Source organism: Drosophila erecta, unplaced genomic scaffold, assembly GCF_003286155.1.
Source record: "Drosophila erecta strain 14021-0224.00,06,07 unplaced genomic scaffold, DereRS2 tig00000055-arrow-pilon, whole genome shotgun sequence".
Taxonomy (NCBI): Eukaryota; Metazoa; Arthropoda; class Insecta; order Diptera; family Drosophilidae; genus Drosophila; species Drosophila erecta.
Genome location: NW_020825200.1, coordinates 15696198 through 15717250, shown reverse-complemented (window position 1 = coordinate 15717250; position 21053 = coordinate 15696198). Strand labels below are relative to the sequence as shown.

Genomic DNA, 21053 nt, shown 5'->3' with positions numbered 1-21053 from the left:
AACCGCTGCCCACTACCTCCATCCCCTGCCCACGAATACCTAGGCTTTGCCCAAAACAGGTTGAAAAGATTCCGGTGAAAAGTGCTGGAAGTCCTGAATCGAGCGATACCCCCATAGGTCCATGGCCTGGCCGCACACGTCCTGTACGGCCGCAATGTCGTCCACCGTCATTTCGCTGATCCACTCGAAGGCGGGCTGGTTGAACAGCTCCTCCCAGTGGGAGGACTCTGCGAAATAGCCACTGCGCGGATGAATTTTCTGAGTCCTGGGCTTGGCTCGTTCCAGGGGCAACCCGTAGAAGGCGAATACCTGTTTGATACTCTCCTCGGGCTGCAGGGCCAAGTCCTCGTAACGTATAATGCTGTGGAATACGCATATACATAAAGAGAAATAAGAAATGGACAAATAGACCATACCTGAAACGCTGGGGATACGATTGGATGAGGGTCTCGACCATCTGATAATCACTGACCATGTCGCTGCAAAGGGCCTGTGCGTCGCAATCCCTTTCATTCAAGCACCACTTGTTATTCATTCGGGAATAAATGGTGCCTCGAGGATCGCGGACAAGCAGTAGGATGCTCAAATGCAGTCTAGAAATGAGGAATTTGATGTAAAGTGATTAAATTGACAAATTTGCTACCACTACTCACTCTTTGCGTTCCAATAGGGAAGCGAGGAGACTCAGACGCAAGTTGTACACCGCCATGTTGATGAATGGGTGCAGCTTGCAGACGGCGGCCATAGTCTCGGGATCCCAGCACGTCACCTGGCTGTAAGTGCGACAGATCTTGGCCTGTGCGCCGTAGAAGCGTCGGAACACCGGCGATCGCATTCCCCATTGGATCATCTCCGCAGACATGTTGTAGTTGCAGTTGTACAGCGCCACCAGCTCCTCCAAGGCCCGATCGTGCTCCTTTGCGGCAATGGGACGGCTTTCGTAGGCGATCAGTGGAGCGTAGTGCTGATAGCAACCCGGCTGATGCGCCAGGTTGTCCAGCAGGGTCAGGGCACCCGATCCCCGGAACGTGACGAGCATTGAGCGGATCGGCTGGCCGCCGGTTTCCATAGTCAAGTTGCTCAGATCGCCCAGGTGGCTGGTGCTGTAGGACAGCAATGATCGCTGCAGAGTCACCGGGTCCGGCATAAGTATGGGCAAAAGAAAGAATGTGAACAGGACATAGATCATATAGACGGCCACACAAACGATGGTTAATTTTGAAGTCCGCGAAAGTTGAACCATGACTGAAATTTTAGGTTTTTCCCAACTCTTAATTTTTTACAAAATCTGTATGGCTGAAATGTTGATCTGACAGAAGGCACTGTGTTTCTATGTAGACGACGAAAGGGCAGGACAGGATTCGCAAAAAAAACTACAAGTACGGGTGGGTTTATCTTGTAACATGCTACCTTTATTGGCATATCATTTGTATTTATATACTTTTAATAGTTAATAATAAATTGTTATTTATCAATAGCTAAAATACTAATATTGCTATGTTATAATACGTAAATATTTTGAATTCTGGTTTGTTAATGTGTATATATATTTTGTAAAAGATCAACTATGCTGCTGAATATCGATAAACTTTTGAAAAAATAAAAGAATTTCGGACTAGGCAACTGCAAAAATGTCTAAATCTGTAGTGAGAATTACGTGTATAATTTCAGTTAATGTCGATTAATAAATAGCAGCATTTCTCCCATGCTTTCTTAAAACTCATACAATTTCTTTAGATTTCTGGCACTAAATGCTATTCCGCAAACATCGAACCTGTATTATGCTTCCATACGTATATATGTCGATATATCTGTTATTAAGTCTGTTCATTTTTAGTAAAGGCAAGGGTTTCCAATGAGGGTGAAAGGATGTGAAGGAGAATCCTCCTAACAACCGTCTTATCTGCGAGTTAAGCTCATAAGAATATGGCCAGCAAAATGAGTTTCAAACGTTATCCTTAAATTACTTGGAATATTGAAGATATGAACGTGGCTAGCTGGTGATCTGATGATTGGAATTAGTCGCGAAATTAAGAATATCTTAGTTATAAATAAGTATTTGTTCATGAACTATCGTTCTGCAATAGTTTTTCTTATAAAAACCTGGGGCACCGGTTGGTAGTAGCCCCAAATATAAACTAGGAATGCGGATTATATTTGGGACCGTTGTCCTACCAACATTGAAGTACTTGCGAATTAATACTTAAGGTTAATACCATTACTGTCTCTCAAATGTCTTTTGTCCGGTTATCCTAATCGCTGTTACCCTCCGTCTCGTCGTCCAGCAGCAAGCTTGTCGAACCATAGCTACGGAGTCTGAAATTCAAAATAACAATAGTTTTATATTGGATGGGAATAGTGCATTGATTAGTAGAACAATACGTGCAGTAAGGATTAGTCATGCTATAAGAACTCAAACTAATGATGTTCCTCATAATAACTAACAAAAAAGTGGTTACTGATAGCAATCGTTTCTCTTCCTCCAATCTCACCTCATCGTCGGACACCTTGAGGCCGTCTAGATTAATGCTGTTTCTCGCATATCCTGCGCCTGCAGACTGCTCCTTCTCGTACAGCTGGCGGTTCAGCTCATCCTTACTGGAAGCGGAGCTGCCGCCTCCATTGGTCGTTCCCTTCAAGGGCAGCGCAAGATTCGCACGACTGGCATTGCTTCCTGCGCTCCCATAACGTCCGTTTCCGGATCTCTGTCTCTGGTGATGGTGATGGTGCTGTCCGTGTGGATTATCGAATTTCTGCTTGGCCCGCTCGAACTCCAGGTTTCGCGACTTTGACTCAAATATGTTCTCCTCAAGATGCGTGGGCTTGGCATCAAAAAAAGCAGCTGCTGCCGCTGCCGCCGCCGCTGCAGATGCCGCAGCGCTACTCTGCTGTTGCTGCAGGAGCGTACGTTCCGTGTGACTAGATCTCTTTACGGAAGCTGCATGATGCACAGCTGCGTCACTGCCATTGTGGGAGCTCCTTAAACCTGCCTGCGAGTCATCGAAGATCTGGCGAAGATCGTTGATGTTTGGCAGACAGTCGTTGGGCAGCTCCACGGCAATCTTATTCCTCAGCTGCACCCCGCCCATTCCCCGCAGCTGGGGACTCGGAGCACGTCTTTTGCGATGGGTTAAGTGTGGGTTAGGAGTTAGGTTATTAGTCAAGCCAGCACCAGTGGAAAAGTTAGTGGTTATCGGAGTTAATCAAAAGACTTATCCGTATGCAAATTGAAATATTTCTGTTGATCTTACCTATTCTGGAGATGCTGAATCTGCACCTGCATCCCTTCCGTCTGACCCACTAGCTCATCGTTGGAGCGCTGCAAGCGACGCACTTGGTTAACTGCCGAATCCAGTTCGTCCTCAGCACCAGCTAGCTCCCGTTTCAGCTCCTCAACGCGCTGGCGAAGGCGCTTCACCTGCAGTTAAATAGGGAAATTAGTAGCTACATATTTAGATGTACCAACAATGGTTTTTATTCAAATCCCAAATGTTGCATCTGTACTCAAAACACAACGATCAAAAGGGGCGTGTCTAACAGTATTCAAACACAACTGATAATCAAACGACCCCCGCAAAGTGGTGATAACGCTTGAAATGGGAAAAAATTTCCTTCCACTCGCGTTTCTATCACTCTTGGTTTCTATCGTCAAGTCAAAAATAAGCGCGATAGTGCGAAAAATTTAGAACCCCCAGATTAAGATCGGGCATAACAACAATATTAAATCGAGGTAAACAAAGTGGCGAAGAAAGAGGCGAAGGCAAAGAGACCGCGCGAAGAACAGGCAGACAAAAGCTCTCGCTGTAGATTTGAGCTTTCTTCAGTCTCTCGCCGAACGTCAAATCGAGCAGCTGTTCCGTGGAGAACCGGCTGGGCACTTCCAACACAAAAGACAGAACCGAATAGGAATTATGATTGCGCAAAGTGTAATCAGCAAACTGCGACCGTGCGCCCGTCGCTTGGCCAGCACGAGCTCCAAAGCCGCAGCTCCCAAGTTCAACTGGCAGGACCCGCTGAATCTGGAGAGCCAGCTGACCGAGGAGGAGGTGGCCATTCGGGATGCGTTCCGTGGATACTGCCAGGCGGAACTACAACCGCGCGTCAAGATGGCCAATCGCCTGGAGACGTTCGACAAGAAGATTATGGAAGAGATCGGCAGCCTGGGTGTTTTGGGCTGCACCATCAAGGGATACGGTTGCGCCGGAGTCTCTAGCGTTGCCTACGGACTGCTGACCCGCGAGGTGGAGCGCGTGGACTCCGCTTATCGGTCCGCCGTCAGTGTCCAGAGCTCGCTGGCCATGGGCGCCATTTACGACTTTGGATCCGAGGAGCAGAAGCAACGCTATTTGCCCAGCATGGCGGAGGGCAAACTGATTGGTGAGTCCCAAATGAATGTAATGATTTTAATTTAAAAAAAATTTTAATCTGGAGTGAATAAAGGTACCGTAGTATAGTTCAGATGCTCCTAAGCGAATCTCAACTTTTTCTCATACTTATCCAGGAGCCTTTGGCCTAACGGAGCCCAACCACGGTAGTGACCCCGCTGGCATGGAGACCCGTGCCAAATACGACAGCAAAAGCAAGACATACATCCTGAACGGATCTAAGACCTGGATTACCAGTGCGCCCATCGCGGACGTCATAGTCGTATGGGCCAAATGCGAGGATGGCAAGGTGCGCGGCTTCCTGGTGGACCGCAAGATATCCGGCAAGGGATTGGAGACGCCAAAGATCGAGGGCAAGTTCTCGCTGCGAGCTTCGCCCACGGGTATGATCCTGATGGACGAGGTACGTGTGCCAGAGGAGCAATTGCTACCCAATGTGGCAGGCTTTAGCGGACCCTTCAGCTGTCTTAACAACGCTCGCTATGGAATCGCGTGGGGAGCCCTGGGAGCAGCCGAAACCTGTGTGGAGATTGCTCGCCAGTATACACTGGATCGCAAGCAATTCGGCCGTCCTTTGGCTGCCAATCAGTTGATCCAAAAGAAGCTGGCCGATGCCATCACGGAGATTGCTTTGGGCCTGCAGGCTTGTCTGCATGTGGGTCGCCTTAAGGATCAGAAGCTCCATACGCCCGACATGATTTCCCTTCTTAAGCGAAACAATACTGGCAAATCGCTAGATATTGCGCGCCAAATGAGGGACATGCTGGGTGCTAATGGAATCAGCGACGAATACCATGTGATCAGGCATGTAATCAACCTGGAGTCGGTTAACACCTATGAGGGCACACACGATATACACGCCTTGATCCTGGGCCGAGCCATCACAGGACTGGCGGCATTCGCTAACTAATGTACTTCTTTCAATAATCCATAAGTACTGCATTTACTAATTTGTTTTACGTCCAAGTGTCAATGAGAATAAATGTTAACGAAAGTGAATTCGGCAAGGAAGGCTGCTACATCTCTAAGTTTTCCTAGGCTGATAAGCTGATATGCCTAATCTGATCCATATATCATCCGATAAGATTTTTGGGTGTGGATTTACTTACCTCCGCCTCGTACTGCTCGGCGCGCCGCACAGCGTGTCCCAGCTCCGTGTTTGTTTCGGCCAGCAACTTCTTTAGCTTGGCGTGCGACATCTTCACCTCGCTGATCTCCTTGTTGCGCTCCGAAAGTTCCTGCTGCAATGCTCGCAGCTCCACGTCATTAGCTTGCATGGGTCGGCACTTACGATCAGAACGTTCCTGGTAATCCCGCAGTTCTGCGCGCAGTTTCTTGTTGTCACGCTCCATGGCCAATTTCTCGGACTCCAGTCGCTCGCGCTTGCCCCATTCGGAGGCGTTCTCCGCCTGAAGGTGCTCCAACTCAGTGCGAAGTTCCGTAAGGCTAAAATGAAGCCATAGTTACTATAGCCAAAGTATAGAAGGCATTTTTGCTTACCGGCGCTCGAGATTCTCACGGGCGGCAATCTCCTCCTGCAGGGAGTTGTTCACTATACGCATCTCAGCACGATGTTGTTCTTGAAGAGTTAAGAGTTCGCGCACTGCCTCCTGTTTGGCCGATCGCATCTCCTCTTGACGTCCGCGCACATCCTGGATCTCCAGCGTCAATTTCTCAATGCTCTTGTGCAGCTCCAGCTTTTCACTGCGAAATAAATCAGTTAACGTTTAACGATATTCGTACGTTATTGAAATATAGATTACTCACTCCCTTTCCGCTTGAAGAGTTTTCTGAGCCTCGTCCAGACGCAATTGCAGCATGGATATTTTTTGCAGCAAGTAGTCCTCGTCAAAGTCATCCTTGGACAATTGCTGAATCAGGCGTTTCTCCTCGGCAGCCGCCGCTTCATCCAATTCGGTCAGATGCTTGGGCATAGCCCCCTTCATAGCAAACTCCTCAATGTCTAGATCCTTCACATCATTGGTCAGCTTGGTAACCAAGCCGTCCTCGCTATTGATGTTCTTCAAGCCATCCGAGGATATGTCCGGCGAGCAGTTGGCATCCCGCCCGTTGGCCTCCGCATCCTCGCTAGTGTCGGCCCGATGAAACTGACCGGCGTGCTTCATCATCAGCGTGTGTACTTTCTCCATCTCCTTCTTCAGCTGCGTGATCTGCAACTCGAGATCGTTCTTCTCCCGCTTCAGGGAGTGGGCTTCCTTCATGGCGCCGTCCAGTTTGAGGCTCAGCTGCTTGGACTCCTCTCTGGCCTTATTCCGCTCGTTGCGGACCTGCGAAAAGTGAAAAGTTTTGTTATTGGATACCGGTGGTATTGACCCAACTTGAAAGCCATGGTAACCGAATTACCTTACTCCACTTCTCCCGCCAGTTGGCGGTGCAGTCTGACCTGGAATGGTTGATGTTTCGATTACCAGATTGTTTTGACCAGGAAGAGCTACTCCACTTACCACCACTTCATGGTTTTCTCCATTTGCGCTGCCCGTGCTCGAGCTTCGTGCAGTTCCCTTTGTCGCTGGGACTGAATAGAAAATAAGAGATTAATTGCTGGGTAATTGAGATGGGTAAGCATCACACTCCAATACGCACCTCTCGAGCCTCCCATTCCGTTTCTCCATATCTAGCCGACATGGTGGTCCCTATGACGCCCACGCCGCCCACTTCATTGCGTCTGCTGCCGCCCACCGGTGCAGCGGTTGCACTTTGCGTCGTTGATGCAGCCTGCGACATTTCGCTGGTGGCCTTTCTGAAGTCCTGGTTTCTATGTTTAGTGCCCTACAATGTCCTAACTGAGCTGTTGCATTGTGGGCGTGTTTTTGCAATATTTTGTACCAAAGCTGAATGCGAATACAGAAAATAAAATTCGAGAATGCCAACAGCTGTTGTTGTTTACTAGTCGCTGTGAATGTCCAAACTGCAATGGTGTAGGGCTGCCAAGTGCTTTTAAGGATTATTTGGTTTCATAAAGTGGTTTGAAAATAGATTTTTTCAAATTTATAATTTCATCATATAAAATTCACAATATACCAGTTCATTTTGCTTTCTTATATCCTAACCAGCATAGGTTTTGATGAACGCCCTAAATGAATATTTTGAATACTAGACAGCCCTGAAGGCTAGAGTGCGTTAAGGTCACACTAAGAAAGTCGCCGCTTTTTCTGCAATTGTTTTTATATTTGCTGACTGAAAAGTACCATTAAATCATGGCCAAACATCATCCGGATTTGATTTTCTGCCGCAAGCAACCCGGCGTGGGTGAGTTCTCAAATAAAACCCTATGAAAACACACGGCAATTCAATAATTTGATCATTTTCACCATCCCATGCGGCAGCCATTGGACGCCTGTGCGAAAAGGACGACGGAAAGTGTGTGATCTGCGACTCCTACGTGCGGCCTTGCACCTTGGTGCGGATCTGCGACGAGTGCAACTACGGATCTTACCAGGGCAGGTGCGTCATCTGCGGCGGACCTGGAGTTTCCGATGCCTACTACTGCAAGTCCTGCACCATTCAGGAAAAAGACGTGAGTTAGCCAGTCATTCTTGGTGCATTCTGTGCCATTAATTGGTACCTTGGTTCTTGTAGCGCGACGGATGCCCCAAAATCGTAAATCTGGGAAGCTCCAAGACTGACCTGTTCTATGAACGCAAGAAATATGGCTTCAAACAGAAGTGAGTACCCAGAACAAACCGAACATTTAAATTCTACCCTAATACCTTGTTTTCCCTTTACAGCTACTGATGTGCTCTCCGCTACCTCATACATTTCTAATAAATTTTTATTGTAGTTTAATACATAAACAAAAGGTTTTGATAAATGAATATTTGGAATTCCTTCGTAAGTCTAGATGGCGAGCAGTTTTTCCCCACCCTCGACATCGTACTGCAGGCACAGACGGTCGAACTCCGCTGACTTCTTGTCCAGATCGGTAACAAAGTCGCTCTTGGGATAGAACTGCCTCAGCTGCTCTAGATTCCGGGTGATAGCCTCTGTCGGTTTGCCCGTAAGGTGGGCATGAACCATCAGATTGATCAGGGTGTCGTAATCGTTGTGCTTCTTCAGCAGAGATTCACGCAGCACGGAATCAGCCTCCTCATATCGCTCCAGACCCAAATGAACGACCGCTTGGCCATTCAGCAGCGCCGGAGTTGGCTTGAACTTTTCACAGAACTCCTGGTATATGTGAAAGGCATCCTGCATCTGTTCTGTGCCCTGGGCGAGGGCCACCCACGCCTGAGCGAGCTGAGTCAGCGTAGCGTCGTCGCTGATCTCCTGCATCTTGGCCACCAGCTGCTTGGCCAGATCCACGCGCTGCAGGCGCAGCAGGCACTGGACCGACAGAGCCATGGACTCTAGATTGGTGGAGCCATGCAGGATCTTCAGTGCGTTCTCGAACTGCCCGTCGTGGCAGTAGACGATGGCGGTGGCGAGGTGCCAGATGTTGGTCTCATCCTCCTCTCCGGCCACCTTGTCCGTGAGTTTCTCCAGTAGCTCCTCAGTTCTCGAAGGCTGCTCAAAGGCTTCATGCACAAGTCGCAAGGCCTGCAGGGGCGTGGAGTTTCCCTCCTTGATATCCGATGCCACGATACGCCCGGAATCAATGGCCAAGTAAGAGAGGTACATGTACGACAGGAGCTCCGGTCCCGCAGTGCCTTGCTCTGGCAGCACGAAGTTGATCGAGCCCATGAAGTTGCCGATGTAGTACTCGTTGCGGGCATCGAATAACACCGAGTTGGTGTCCTCATCGTTCTGTTGTCGGCTCATTCTCGTGAATATTTTAAAATTTGCTAGAAAAACAGAATTCTTTCGGCTGAGTTGGCTTATTTGTCCAAACTTATCGGTGACTATCGAGCATCGATATTAGAAGGCGTTGTTATCGTCGAGTTGTCACAGTGTGACCGTTGCATCAAAGCTTAATACAACTGACACAAATCGCATGTGGCAACGCTTTTTTAAAAAAAAAAAACTTTTTTCAATGAATTCATTTGGGTAATTTTTGAACTGATTTATTTCCAATAAACTATATTTCAGCGTCTAACATTTTGTATATACAATTTTTTATTTAATGACTACCAATAATAAAATGTCAAAAATTAGGGGTTTTGTTCTTCAGATTTTAACTTGTAAACAGATTTCAAACCTCCCTGGTGTTTAGTGCTGCAAAACTCGATTTCATTCATTCATTCCAGATCCGGTAATTAATGCGAAAGCTTAATTTTACGTTCTGTCCAGCTTTGGCAATCCGGTTTGACTTGAAGCTCTAATATTGCATTACACTAGACCGCAAACAGTAACAATAATTAAGCCTACGCACTACCTACTTTGCCTTTCTAATCTGTTTCAAAGTCTGAGTGATTTACTGTCTCTTATCTGTAATGTACAATCCGAGGTGCAAAGACCTTGATCGGGACTATTTTCCCAGCTATCACACGGTCAGGTTTCAGGAGCAGCCGGAACCGAATTTGGCCGTGCTAGAGCACTTCATTCGGGTGACCAAGCAGCGTAAGAATTGCTTTTCCCCACGGCAGAGCTCCATTTAAAAGTCCACTTTTAGATGAAAGGGACCTGACCGAGAAGCAGGGCATCACTGTGGACCACTTGCGCTACGGATCAGGGCGTCAGTTGGTGGATGTGTTCTACAACGAAAAGACCTCCAACCACGCACCGCTGTTCGTCTTCGTGCACGGGGGCTACTGGCAGGAGATGGACATGAGCACGTCCTGCTCGATTGTGGGTCCCCTGGTGCGGCATGGATACCGCGTGGCCGTCATGGACTACAACCTGTGCCCGGAAGTCACCCTCGAGCAGCTGATGTCCCAGTTCACCAGCTTCCTAAACTGGATCTTTGACTACGCCGAAATGACCAATGTGCAGGAGATCACCTTGGCCGGACACTCGGCCGGTGCCCACTTGCTGGCCCAGATACTCATTCGCCAGAATGTGATTTCACCACAGAGGAGTAAGATGGTGTGGGCTTTGGTCTTCCTGTGCGGCGTCTACGATCTGAGGGAGCTCTGGAACTTGGAATCGGTTAATCCCAAAAATATTCTGGGGCTCAACGAGCGGAATCTTGAGTCCGTCTCGCCCATGTTGTGGGAATACACCGATGTTTCCGTTTGGAATTCTACCAATATCTATGTGGTGGCTGCAGAGCATGACAGTACCACCTTCATCGAGCAGAGCCGCCACTATGCTGAAGTGCTGAGCAAGAAGGGCTACAAGGCGAACTTCACGCTCTTCAAAGGGTACGACCACTTCGACATCATCGAGGACACGGCCATCGACGAATCAGATGTATCCCGTTTCCTGCGCAACATTCAAATTGAATAAACTAGGCACAGTTTCGTTTTCTGTCATCATCTCACTGTTTATTTTCTACGACTAACTTAGACTAGTAGTATTCCGTATATACACTACCGTAGTTTTGTGGCTTGTACCCAAAGGTAGGGACTTTAAAAAAATAAGCGTGGTGGAATCGGTAACCATTATAGCAACCAGAAAAATGTAAGGGCGAAAGTTATCTTTGAACAACTTAATTTACATGTTTTCATTTTGATACTTAAATTTGAATAAACGAGATTTACTTGAACAAATTATTTGAATTTACTTTAAATATATACACTTTGCAAATAGTCGTAAATTCTTTGACGCACTGACTTTATAAAATGATCTGTCTTTTGTATAAAGTTTTACTTATTAATTTTGATGATTGATGTTCAAAAAACCTATTCAACCCCACCGCATTTTTGTTAGTCAGGAGAGTAGAAAAAATTACAATTAGTGAACCGATCGTATTCAGGAACAAACTGAACATATTAAATAAATAACTTAAATAGGGGGGGGGTAAAACTGTTTCTATGACTCCTCATCCGAAATGACAATCTGGTCGGTAATGACAGACTTAGCACTCGGCATGGGATAGGGTTTTCTGTGCGGATCCTGCCCATGGACGAAATTGGCGTTCAGACTAGAGACGGACATTATCTTAAGCCTGCCGTTGGGCGTGGCTTCGTCATTCTTTTTGCCAGTCTCGTCTCTCGTTATATCTATCACATCCTCCTCGACAAGCGGCAAGGCATCTCTCTTTGGTGATGTTACTGCTTCCACTTCGGAGTCGGCACCACTCACATCACCGTTCGCTTGGAAGTTATTAACAAATTCGTCAACATCGTCGTCCTCCGTGTCCGATTCCTCCTCCGAGTCATCTCCGTCGTCGATTTTAAAGATCCGTCCATTAATGGGGCGCCTTTTCCCAATCACCTTTCCACGAGCTGCTGGACTCTTCTTTAAAGCGGCGAGAGCGGCCGCCTTAGCTGCTGCCTGAGCACTTGTGCATGGCTGGTCGTCGTCTTCCGCCAATGCAGCCAGCTTGGCTGCCTCTTCATCCGCTTTTACTTGCTTCAACTTTTTCTCCTTGAGCCGCGCCTCCTGCCGCTCCTCCGCATTGAGATCCTGCTCGAGGGCAAACCTAAAATAATGAATTTAAGTATAAGATTGAAACAGTAGTTTGAGTTCTAAATTCAGTCAGTGCTGCTGTTCTCGACGCTAACGACATATAATCATACAAATATTGAACAGCGCACTTCTGAAATCTTTGATTTGTGCTCACTTTTCTAAGACATCACTTATTTTGGTTTGCTTTTTGTTGTTTTCCTTCAGCTTGGCCAGCAGCTCAGGATCACTGGACGCTGGATCTTTTCCATTTGCCGTGAAATGTGTGACAGTTTCGTAAAGATCATTTTTTCGGCGTGACTGCAACATTTGACCGACTTTGTAAAAGGCATCGTGGGCTGCAAAATAATAGTGTGTGTTCAATAATATTTTTGATAGTTGAAGTCCACGGCATACCGATTTTCTTCATCTCGAACTTGGCTAGTCCAAGTTCTTTTTCATTGTTGCAATGTTCCAGAATTTGTATCACATCGTGGTAATCGGGAAACTCGTGCATCTTGTTGACAAAGGCCGAGAGCTTGCGGTTGAAGTGTGGATAGTCCGTATCCTTGAATTGGATGGGCTTCTTTAGCTGACGACGAACCCTCTTGCTCTCGCCGGTTAGATCACAGATTTTCTCATAGATTTGGCAGGCGCGCTTTTTGAAGCGCTCTACCTGAAGATAGCTGGAGTCCTCGTCGTTAAAATCCACTTCGGCTTCCTCCAACATCTTGATTCGCTTAGTAATAGCATGCAGCGTGCGGTTCAAGTGGCGTATGCGCTCATCCCTCCTTTTATCTTCGCGAGAAACGGGCTCGAAATGCACTACTGTCACCTCCTCTACATCATCGTCCTGCTCTTTTCCCACTATGCCAGTCCGCTCCAGCGCCTTTAGCATCTCCGGCTGCTTGGGTGTGAATGATATTGGAAGTGGGAACTGGCTAACTGGCGGCGTAACCCGTACTGTGGGAAATATTTTGGGCACCCTCCGCGCTGCTAGCTCATTAACCACGTACTCTAGGTGTACGTACACCAGGTCCGACTCGTTTTTGATGCTCGCTATGGCCACTGTGACCAGCTTACGAAAGCCACATGACATCACGAAACTTTCGGGCGCACTGTAATAATACTGGGTCAACTTCCCCCTTACCAGTCTCTCCATGTCATCCGAATTGTCCACCTCGCGGCACAGCCTCAAAAGTGCCGCGTACTCAGTTGTAAAAGGGGCATTTGTTAGTGGTGCCTCGTTTGCATTCTTAGTGGGAGTATAACATTCTTTCCTTCGCTTCTCTGGCGGGGTCTCTGGTATTTCATCTAAATCCACTATTTCTGTGACAAAACCAATTGATTTTTTTGGGGAGGGAATTACCACTGCAGGTCTTTTCAATGTACTGGGTTTTCTATCTGTTGGAATCGGGTTGATCGACGTTTTTTCCACGGTTATTGGCCTACGCTCCGTCTCGGACTTGTCCGTGGGCGGCGTAGTGGGCGGTGATTCGACTACGACAATTGTTGGCGTCGAGGAGGACTGCAATGGCGCGCGCTGCTTTTGCTGCTCGAGATGCCTTCGCCATTCCTCGTCGGATTTCTTGAGCACGGTAATGGGCTGGATGCGTTTGACGCTTGCAGTTGGAGTCCTGTTCACTGGAGATATGCTCGCTCCGGGCAAGGAATTCAATTTAAAGGCTGCCGCCTTGGCAAGCTGCTGTTGCTGAACCCCAGTCGACGGTCCAGCGGGCGGTGGAGTTGTTGTAGGCGTTAGTTGCGGCGTAATGCTAGTGGTGGGCGGCAAGTTTAACAACAGCGGCTCATTTAAAGCCGCGGCACAAAGCGGTGGAGTGGCCAGAAGGCGCTGCGGAAGAGTGGCACTCGCTGTGAATCCCTGGGCATGCGTCGAAGTCATTGGTGATTTGGATGCCTTATGCTGCGAGCTTCTAAAGGGCAAAGTACGAGCTGCAGTCATAGTTGGGGATGTGGGACTGTCAGCTCTAGCCACCTGCGGCTTCATTGGGAAGCAGACTTTGCTGTTTGTAGGCACAGGCGTGATCTTGGCTACAGTCATGGGCCTCACTATCGGTGGACGATGTGCAACCGGAGGATTGTTCATTGCCGCGTTTGGCATTGTTTGCTTTTGTACTATGTGAGCGGGTGGTGGCGTCTGCTGCGAAGTTATCATTTTTGGCTGAATTTTTTGCCCCGTTAGCGGTGCCTGCAACATGGGAAGTCTCTGAATTGTCATCGATTTGTGTGTGATTTGATTGACAACGGGTAGCGAAGGTTGCTGCGGCGGAAACTGTGTGCCCATCACAGAGTTTAGCAATTGTATAGCCATTTGTGTCTTTGGTGATTGCTGTTGGGCCACCAGCAAGGGACTTTGCGGGAGAGGTTGTTGCCGCGGCAGGACCACCGATGTTTTTGGAAGCTGCGGTTGGGCCAAAGGATTCTTAATTTGGTGTTGTATAGGCCCCACGATTTTCTTCTGTGACACCTGTTGCTGTTGAAGTAGTCCTACATTTGTTCTCTGCTGCGACTGGCCTTGTTCGACAGGTAACTTATGCTGTTGCCCTGGGGCCACTAGTAGCTTTTGGGGTGTTGCCTTTTGCCCTACGGCCCCTTTTGGTGTAATTTGCTGCTGTTGAAGTTGCCCCGCTGAAGTCTTCTGTTGCTGTGGGAGTTGCCCCGCTGAAGTCTTCTGTTGCTGTTGAGACTGCTGCTGCAGTTGCCCCGCTGAAGTCTTCTGTTGCTGTTGTGGTTGCTGTTGTAGTTGCACTTGTGAATTCTTCTGCTGTGGTTTCTGCTGCTGCTGTTGCTGGAGTTGGCCCATTGATGTTTTCTGTTGCTGTTGGCTTGCTGCAGTTTTCTGTTGCAGCTGTAATTGCATTTGTAGTTGCACCAGTGAATTCTTTTGCAGTAATTTCTGCTGCTGCTGCTGTTGCTGGAGTTGATCCACTGATGTCTTCTGTTGCTGTTGGCTTACTGAAGTTTTCTGTTGCAGTTGTAATTGCTGTTGAAGTTGCACCAGTGAATTCTTCTGGTGGGGTTGCTGTTGTTGTTGTTGGCTTACTGAAGTTTTCTGTTGCTGTGGTGATGGCTGTTGCTGTTTTAGTTGCACCAGTGAATTCTTCAGCTGTGGTGGTTTGTGCTGTGGTTGTAGTTGCCCCGAAGGAAATTTTGGCTGTTGTGATTGCCCGACGATCTTCTGTTGGAGTTGCTGCTGCTGTTTTTGTAGTTGCCCCAGGAATAATTTCTGTTGCTCCTGTTGCAGTTGACCCACGAACGTCTTCTGTTGCTCCTGCTGTAGTTGCCCCAGGAACGTATTCTGTTGCTGCTGTTGCAGCTGCCCAAGGAACACCTTCTGCTGCTGTTGTCCCACGAAAACCTTTGGTATTTGCTGAATCTGTACTCCAATCGCCGTATTCTGTTTAACAGGCTGTTGTAGCGATCCCACAGGTGGTGGTTTTTGCGGCGTTAGCAGTTGTCCTCCCAGTGGTTTTTGCTGCGTTAGCAGTTGTGCTGCCAGTGGTTTTTGCTGCGTAGGCGCTTGGCCAGCCAGTGGCTTCTGTTGCTGCTGAAGCTGAATACCCACCGGTCTAAGTTGCAATTGACTCAGGGAAGTTATATGTTGCTGCTGTCCTGAAACTAATTTCTGATGGACCTGGAGTGATAGCGCCTTCTGCTGCTGCTGCGGCGCCATTTGACCTACTACAGTTTTGGGCTTCGTAACACCCAGTATTATGGCCTTCGGTTGCTGGGCTTGTGGCTGTTGTTGAGGCTGACCTATCCCAAGAACGGGTTGAATCTTTGCAGGCGTTGCTTTTGACACCGGGATGATTTTTGACCCGGGTGCGAGCCGTATCTGGTTACACGGCGTCACCCTCACCTGGTGGCTGGGCACGGAGGTTATCACGGCATTCGGACTGGGCGCCTTGTTGCTCACCGACCAGGCCACTCTCTGGCCGGTGCCAATCTTGATCTGCTTCGGGGTCACATTGTTGTTGAAGCTGGTGGTGTTGTTGTTGTTCTCTGCCAGGGAGATGGTCAGGTTTCCGTTTGTGGTGAGGACGTTCTTCTGGTGCTTAGTAACGGTGATTCCACTGGGGATGTGCATGGATCGAAGTGGATCCGCTATGACCGGAGTCGCCCTTGCTCCTGTTCCTGCAAGTGGCACTCCCATCGGGGATTCCAGGGAGGCCTTTGGTATGTTCAGAAGTTTGGCAGGCAAACTTTGCCTACGGGATGGCGTTAGTAGTCCCAAAGGATCCTCGAGTCGTCGTTTCGCTGGCGACTGCAAATATAATTTGCAATTAAAATTCAATTCATGTTCAATGGATAAGAAGAGCACAGAGAGCACAGTGGCACTGCATGGGCACTTTTAAGTGCGCTTTATAATGAGCAGCATTTATTTTAATTCCAAACTGCAGGCGACCTGTTGGCTCTCTGGTGCATTTTAAATTTGAATGAAAATATAAACAAACGAAAGACGTCAGTGTATGGGTATGCGCTCGTCGGTGTACGCGAGAGCTTTGGAGAGTTGCGAGCGCGCGCTGTGGAGAGTTGATTTGATTTAGTGCCGTATCAGCAGAGACGACTTTCCGAACTTTACCAGGCGAATTGCGTCTTAACCAAATACTCTCCAGGAACGGAGACTCACCGCACCCTTACTCGCTCTTTTCCACGCCTAACGTAATTAAAGTCCGATATTCGCCACTGCAATTGCAAGACTCGCCAGGTCTCCAATCGCACAGTCTGGCAGCACTGTTACACTTTGCAACTGTGTGAGTGTTGTTCTGCACGTTCGTGTCTGCTCGCTCTCAATAAAAAAGCAGCGCGAAAAAAAATTAATTCCACACTATGTGTAACACGCACTCACACTCATGCACCGAGCCTATTTAAATCCAACTGTACTTTTTCACACACACAAACACATGCGAGTCCGCTGGGAAATCGGGATATTACCTCTTCATCAGACTCCGAGCTCAAGTCAACACATATCACAGACGCAGACATTATTCGCCCCGAAACGGCAATGGTCCGCACCGAATTTATTCACTTTACTCGCCGCGCGATTTACTGGCTTTTCTTCGCATTTGGACTCGCCACCGTTGTTGCCAGCTAGTTTTTCACGCATATGTGCACGACGCGTCCGTTTTCGGTCCGAGTTCTCGGCACTGGCACTGAATACTATATATATGTGGGAATTCTCCCACATATTTATTACGCTCGCCTACTGAATGCACTGCGTGAGTGTTTGTTTGTATTCATGCCTCACAATTGTCAAATTGGAGAGTTTTATAGCTGCCAAAACATCGCTTGCTCTGCCGATAATATCGTTCACTAGGTGTCAGCCGGTGCCAGCGATGGCCTCACGACTATCGCCATCTAATATCGATGCCTTTGTTTTTTAACCCTCTAAAGCCAAAGCGCAGTGAACACATTATAATATACAATAATATACATATACAAGTAACTAACATTACAAAACAATAAAATATGATAGCCTAGCTTAGATAAAAGAAACTATAAGCATGGTCTCTTAATAAGTTGAATCCTAAATCCTGTTGCTGCTGTTTTTATTTATGTGTAACTCCTAATCGCAGCTCCTAATAGCCGCTTAACAATACATTGCCCGCAAATAAAGATTTTCCATCGTTCGACTCCAAATGTTAATGCTTAACAGAATTAGTGTGACCGTTCAGCGCAAAGTGACAGGGCGGTGTATTTTGACGTTTCGCCAACGGTCACACTGAGTGACACGTCGACGTCGTCTATTCGTTCGCATCGTTCATTCGGTTTTTGAAATTTGAGGCGTTCGCTGTGCCGTGAGAAGTGAGACCTTCTACTGTTCGTGTAGAAAGTGCAATAACCAAGCCACCCACACAGTTCCCAGGCTAGCTACACAAGTCCGGCAAAATGGGAAGTAAGTAACCGTCATCGTCAGACATCTTCCCCAAAATCGGGGAGTGCAGCGGTTTTTGTGTGAAGTGCCGCCCTTGCAATGCCGCTCGCACCCCCGTTGCTCATTGCTTACGTATACAAAAAAGATTCGGCGTGCGGCGCTCGTTGTGTCCAAAAATCGCAATTAATTGAAAATACCCTGACGCAACTAATTCGGCTGCCTTAATTCACTATTTGCAGTCAAGTTCCTGGAAGTTATCAAACCGTTCTGCAGTATACTGCCGGAAATCGCAAAACCGGAGCGCAAGGTGTGTATAAAACCGTAATTAGATGTAATCAAAGGCCAGATTATTGCCCCAATTTGTGCTGTGCCATGTAAAGTTCGAATTTTCCCAACAATTAGCGGCTTTTTCTCTGCTTTTACGTGTGTTTTACCGAGCTAATCTCGCCTTGCTCTCTGCCAGTGTTGCCAGCGCACGCGTTTTGTGGTTGCTTTCACTTGTCAAAAAATTGAACATCGCCACGCAAACAGTTTGCTCTTCATTTAGTAGCAGGCAAGCGGCAGCAAAACCACCCTGATATGAAACAAACTGAGACTTTTATGTGACGAAATAGAAATATACACATTTAAGCACTCAGTTTCTTTCAGTTGTGCCTTTTGTGTCCATTTATTTAGTCAAAATATATATCCAATTCAAGGGTTCAGCCCTGATTTAATTATTTATTTAGTCGTACACCACATGAAGTGCACATATTTTTAAGTTTTTATATGATTCCTAGGCGTTTTCATTCATAAATGTCCTTATTTCCACCTCATTGCTGCTGCTACTTTTCTTATCACCTGGCTACTTGTTGCCATACTTCTATTTTACACACACACACAAACGCACACTACTCGCTCGCTGACAAATAAACGCTACGTGGAAATGTCAAACTTCGGCTCGCTCGAAGCGCACCGCCGAAGCACTGTCGACGTCAGCTTCGTTTGTTTTTGTTGCTCGCGGGTAACAAGCGCTGACGACTACGGTAAAATGAAGCTTACCTGATTTTGTTTAAACAATTCACACACGTACACACATGGGAGGGCAGCCTTGTAGGTCAACGTAACGGTAGTCTTATTTGTACAGCCTAGGGTTTCAACAGTTTCAAGAGTAAAAGGCTCTTGAGCTCAGGCCGTGTATGTAAAATAAAATAGTAATAGTGTAATCATCTGCTTTGTTTTAAGCTTCCATTGCTATTATACATTGTAATTAACATAAATACTCATTTTATCCCTTACACCGCAATATGACTCATTTGCAATTGTTGGCTCTTTTCGTTTTCAGATCCAATTCAGGGAGAAAGTTCTATGGACTGCGATCACGCTGTTCATTTTCCTGGTATGCTGCCAGATCCCGCTTTTCGGTATTATGAGCTCAGACTCGGCGGATCCCTTCTACTGGATCCGTGTGATCCTGGCCTCCAACCGTGGAACGCTCATGGAGCTGGGTATCTCGCCCATTGTGACCTCTGGCCTGATCATGCAGCTGCTGGCCGGAGCAAAGATCATTGAGGTCGGTGATACGCCCAAGGATCGTGCTCTGTTCAACGGCGCTCAGAAACTTTTCGGCATGGTGATCACCATTGGCCAGGCCATCGTCTATGTGATGACTGGCATGTACGGCGATCCGTCGGAGATTGGAGCCGGTGTCTGCTTGCTGATCATCATCCAGCTGTTCGCCGCTGGTCTGATTGTGCTGCTGCTCGACGAGCTCCTCCAGAAGGGCTATGGACTGGGATCGGGTATTTCCCTTTTCATTGCCACCAACATTTGCGAGACGATCGTGTGGAAGGCGTTCAGCCCCACCACCGTGACCACGGGACGCGGCACCGAGTTCGAGGGCGCTGTAATTGCCCTGTTCCACTTGATGGCCACCAGGAACGATAAGGTGCGCGCTCTGCGTGAGGCCTTCTATCGCCAGAACCTGCCCAACCTGATGAACCTGCTGGCCACCGTGCTGGTGTTCGCCGTGGTCATATACTTCCAAGGCTTCCGCGTGGACCTACCCATCAAGAGCGCCCGTTACCGCGGCCAGTACAGCAGCTACCCCATCAAGCTGTTCTACACCTCCAACATTCCCATCATCCTGCAGTCTGCGCTCGTGTCCAACTTGTACGTCATCTCCCAGATGCTGGCTGTCAAGTTCCAGGGCAACTTCTTCATTAACCTTTTGGGTGTGTGGGCTGATGTTGGAGGCGGCGGCCCGGCCCGCTCCTATCCCATCGGTGGTCTGTGCTACTATCTTTCGCCCCCTGAGAGCGTGGGCCACATCCTGACCGACCCCATTCACGCGTTGCTCTACATTGTGTTCATGTTGGGCTCCTGCGCTTTCTTCTCCAAGACCTGGATCGATGTGTCCGGCAGCTCAGCCAAGGATGTAAGTACCGGTGTAGTAAACCTCAATCAGCATAAACTTACCGATCCTTTTTGACTTCCCTTCTTGCAGGTTGCCAAGCAGCTGAAAGAGCAACACATGGTGATGCGTGGCCATCGCGAGAACTCGATGATCCACGAGCTCAACCGCTACATCCCAACGGCAGCTGCTTTTGGTGGTCTCTGCATCGGAGCTCTGTCTGTGATGGCCGACTTCCTGGGAGCCATCGGCTCTGGTACGGGTATCCTGTTGGCGGTGACCATCATCTACCAATACTTTGAGATTTTCGTTAAGGAGCAGTCCGAGATGGGCGGCATGGGCACGCTGCTGTTCTAAGCAGCCTAAAAGATCATCTGCGATCCAATCAACAGCAACTAATACTTCATCATACTTCCCACACGCTCGCTCCCATTAAAACAAACTTAATTACCTGCTTTGTTTTTTTCGTATTCTGTCAAACACCCACAGTAAGCGTAAATTGTAAGGCCTTTGGCTGCTATTTTCATCTTCCCAACCAATAGAAGCGTACATAAAGCGGATGAGAACCTTTATTTTGAATAGTTTTTAGTTGTATTCAAATGTGAGACTACATTGCTTGAGTTCAATATTTCTGCGAATTAATTGAATTCCAATGCAATTACTTGTTTTAATATTAAATCAATTGAATTATACTTTAAATACAGCATGATATGGAGACATTGAAATTATTAAAGCAAAGATGTACATCAAACGAACACATACATACAAATTGTCATAATAAAACGTAAATTAGATAACTTTTTTAAACGATTTCGTTGAGTTCTATTGTGATGGGATCTTGGGAAAAACGCAGCAAAGTTATTCTCACACTATAGCAGATTTCTTTACAAATAAAATTTTTAAGCTCAGCTTTGGAAATGGCGCCTAAAATTTA

The 21053-nt window shown here is 47.6% G+C and overlaps 8 protein-coding genes across 10 annotated transcripts; 4 read left to right on the top strand and 4 right to left on the bottom strand.

The window, feature by feature from the left end:
* Nucleotides 1-27: 27 nt before the first annotated feature.
* LOC6540899 (carbohydrate sulfotransferase 5) lies at nt 28-1342 on the bottom strand. Its single transcript, XM_001969992.3, has 3 exons — nt 654-1342; nt 417-593; nt 28-361 (listed from the first exon to the last, which is right to left on the bottom strand). The coding sequence occupies exons 1-3, from the start codon at nt 1241-1243 to the stop codon at nt 40-42; spliced, it is 1089 nt and encodes a 362-aa protein (XP_001970028.3). The 5' UTR covers nt 1244-1342; the 3' UTR covers nt 28-39.
* Nucleotides 1343-1386: 44 nt separating this feature from the next.
* LOC6540916 (coiled-coil domain-containing protein 102A) lies at nt 1387-7318 on the bottom strand. 2 transcript variants are annotated; one of them, XM_001969990.3, is made up of 9 exons: nt 6990-7318; nt 6851-6921; nt 6750-6789; nt 6153-6673; nt 5886-6089; nt 5495-5831; nt 3252-3418; nt 2493-3117; nt 1387-2316 (listed from the first exon to the last, which is right to left on the bottom strand). In XM_001969990.3, the coding sequence occupies exons 1-9, from the start codon at nt 7128-7130 to the stop codon at nt 2308-2310; spliced, it is 2115 nt and encodes a 704-aa protein (XP_001970026.2). In that variant the 5' UTR covers nt 7131-7318; the 3' UTR covers nt 1387-2307. The 2 variants fall into 2 exon arrangements, with proteins under 2 accessions (XP_001970026.2, XP_015014489.1); XM_015159003.2 differs by lacking the exon at nt 2493-3117.
* On the top strand, nt 3557-5384 carry LOC6540908 (glutaryl-CoA dehydrogenase, mitochondrial). Its single transcript, XM_001969991.3, has 2 exons — nt 3557-4377; nt 4502-5384. Exons 1-2 carry the CDS (start codon nt 3912-3914, stop codon nt 5293-5295), a joined length of 1260 nt encoding a protein of 419 aa, XP_001970027.1. The 5' UTR covers nt 3557-3911; the 3' UTR covers nt 5296-5384.
* A 184-nt stretch (nt 7319-7502) lies between the features above and the next one.
* On the top strand, nt 7503-8221 carry LOC6542284 (PHD finger-like domain-containing protein 5A). Its single transcript, XM_001969989.3, has 4 exons — nt 7503-7655; nt 7733-7923; nt 7986-8071; nt 8135-8221. Exons 1-4 carry the CDS (start codon nt 7604-7606, stop codon nt 8139-8141), a joined length of 336 nt encoding a protein of 111 aa, XP_001970025.1. The 5' UTR covers nt 7503-7603; the 3' UTR covers nt 8142-8221.
* LOC6540927 (coatomer subunit epsilon) lies at nt 8161-9294 on the bottom strand. Its single transcript, XM_001969988.3, has one exon. The coding sequence runs from the start codon at nt 9162-9164 to the stop codon at nt 8244-8246; it is 921 nt and encodes a 306-aa protein (XP_001970024.1). The 5' UTR covers nt 9165-9294; the 3' UTR covers nt 8161-8243.
* A 264-nt stretch (nt 9295-9558) lies between these two features.
* LOC6540930 (kynurenine formamidase) lies at nt 9559-10928 on the top strand. The gene is made up of 2 exons (XM_026979450.1): nt 9559-9902; nt 9955-10928. The coding sequence occupies exons 1-2, from the start codon at nt 9776-9778 to the stop codon at nt 10728-10730; spliced, it is 903 nt and encodes a 300-aa protein (XP_026835251.1). The 5' UTR covers nt 9559-9775; the 3' UTR covers nt 10731-10928.
* LOC6540936 (histone-lysine N-methyltransferase 2D) lies at nt 10747-17197 on the bottom strand. Of its 2 annotated transcripts, none has more exons than XM_001969986.3 (4): nt 16788-17197; nt 12249-16116; nt 12010-12190; nt 10747-11868 (listed from the first exon to the last, which is right to left on the bottom strand). In XM_001969986.3, the coding sequence occupies exons 1-4, from the start codon at nt 16836-16838 to the stop codon at nt 11256-11258; spliced, it is 4713 nt and encodes a 1570-aa protein (XP_001970022.1). In that variant the 5' UTR covers nt 16839-17197; the 3' UTR covers nt 10747-11255. The 2 variants fall into 2 exon arrangements, with proteins under 2 accessions (XP_001970022.1, XP_026835250.1); XM_026979449.1 differs by lacking the exon at nt 16788-17197 and adding an exon at nt 16435-16726.
* Nucleotides 17198-17501: 304 nt separating this feature from the next.
* Nucleotides 17502-20929, top strand: LOC6540948 (protein transport protein Sec61 subunit alpha). The gene is made up of 4 exons (XM_001969985.3): nt 17502-17748; nt 17967-18034; nt 19052-20143; nt 20213-20929. Exons 1-4 carry the CDS (start codon nt 17742-17744, stop codon nt 20474-20476), a joined length of 1431 nt encoding a protein of 476 aa, XP_001970021.1. The 5' UTR covers nt 17502-17741; the 3' UTR covers nt 20477-20929.
* The last annotated feature ends 124 nt before the right edge of the window (nt 20930-21053 follow it).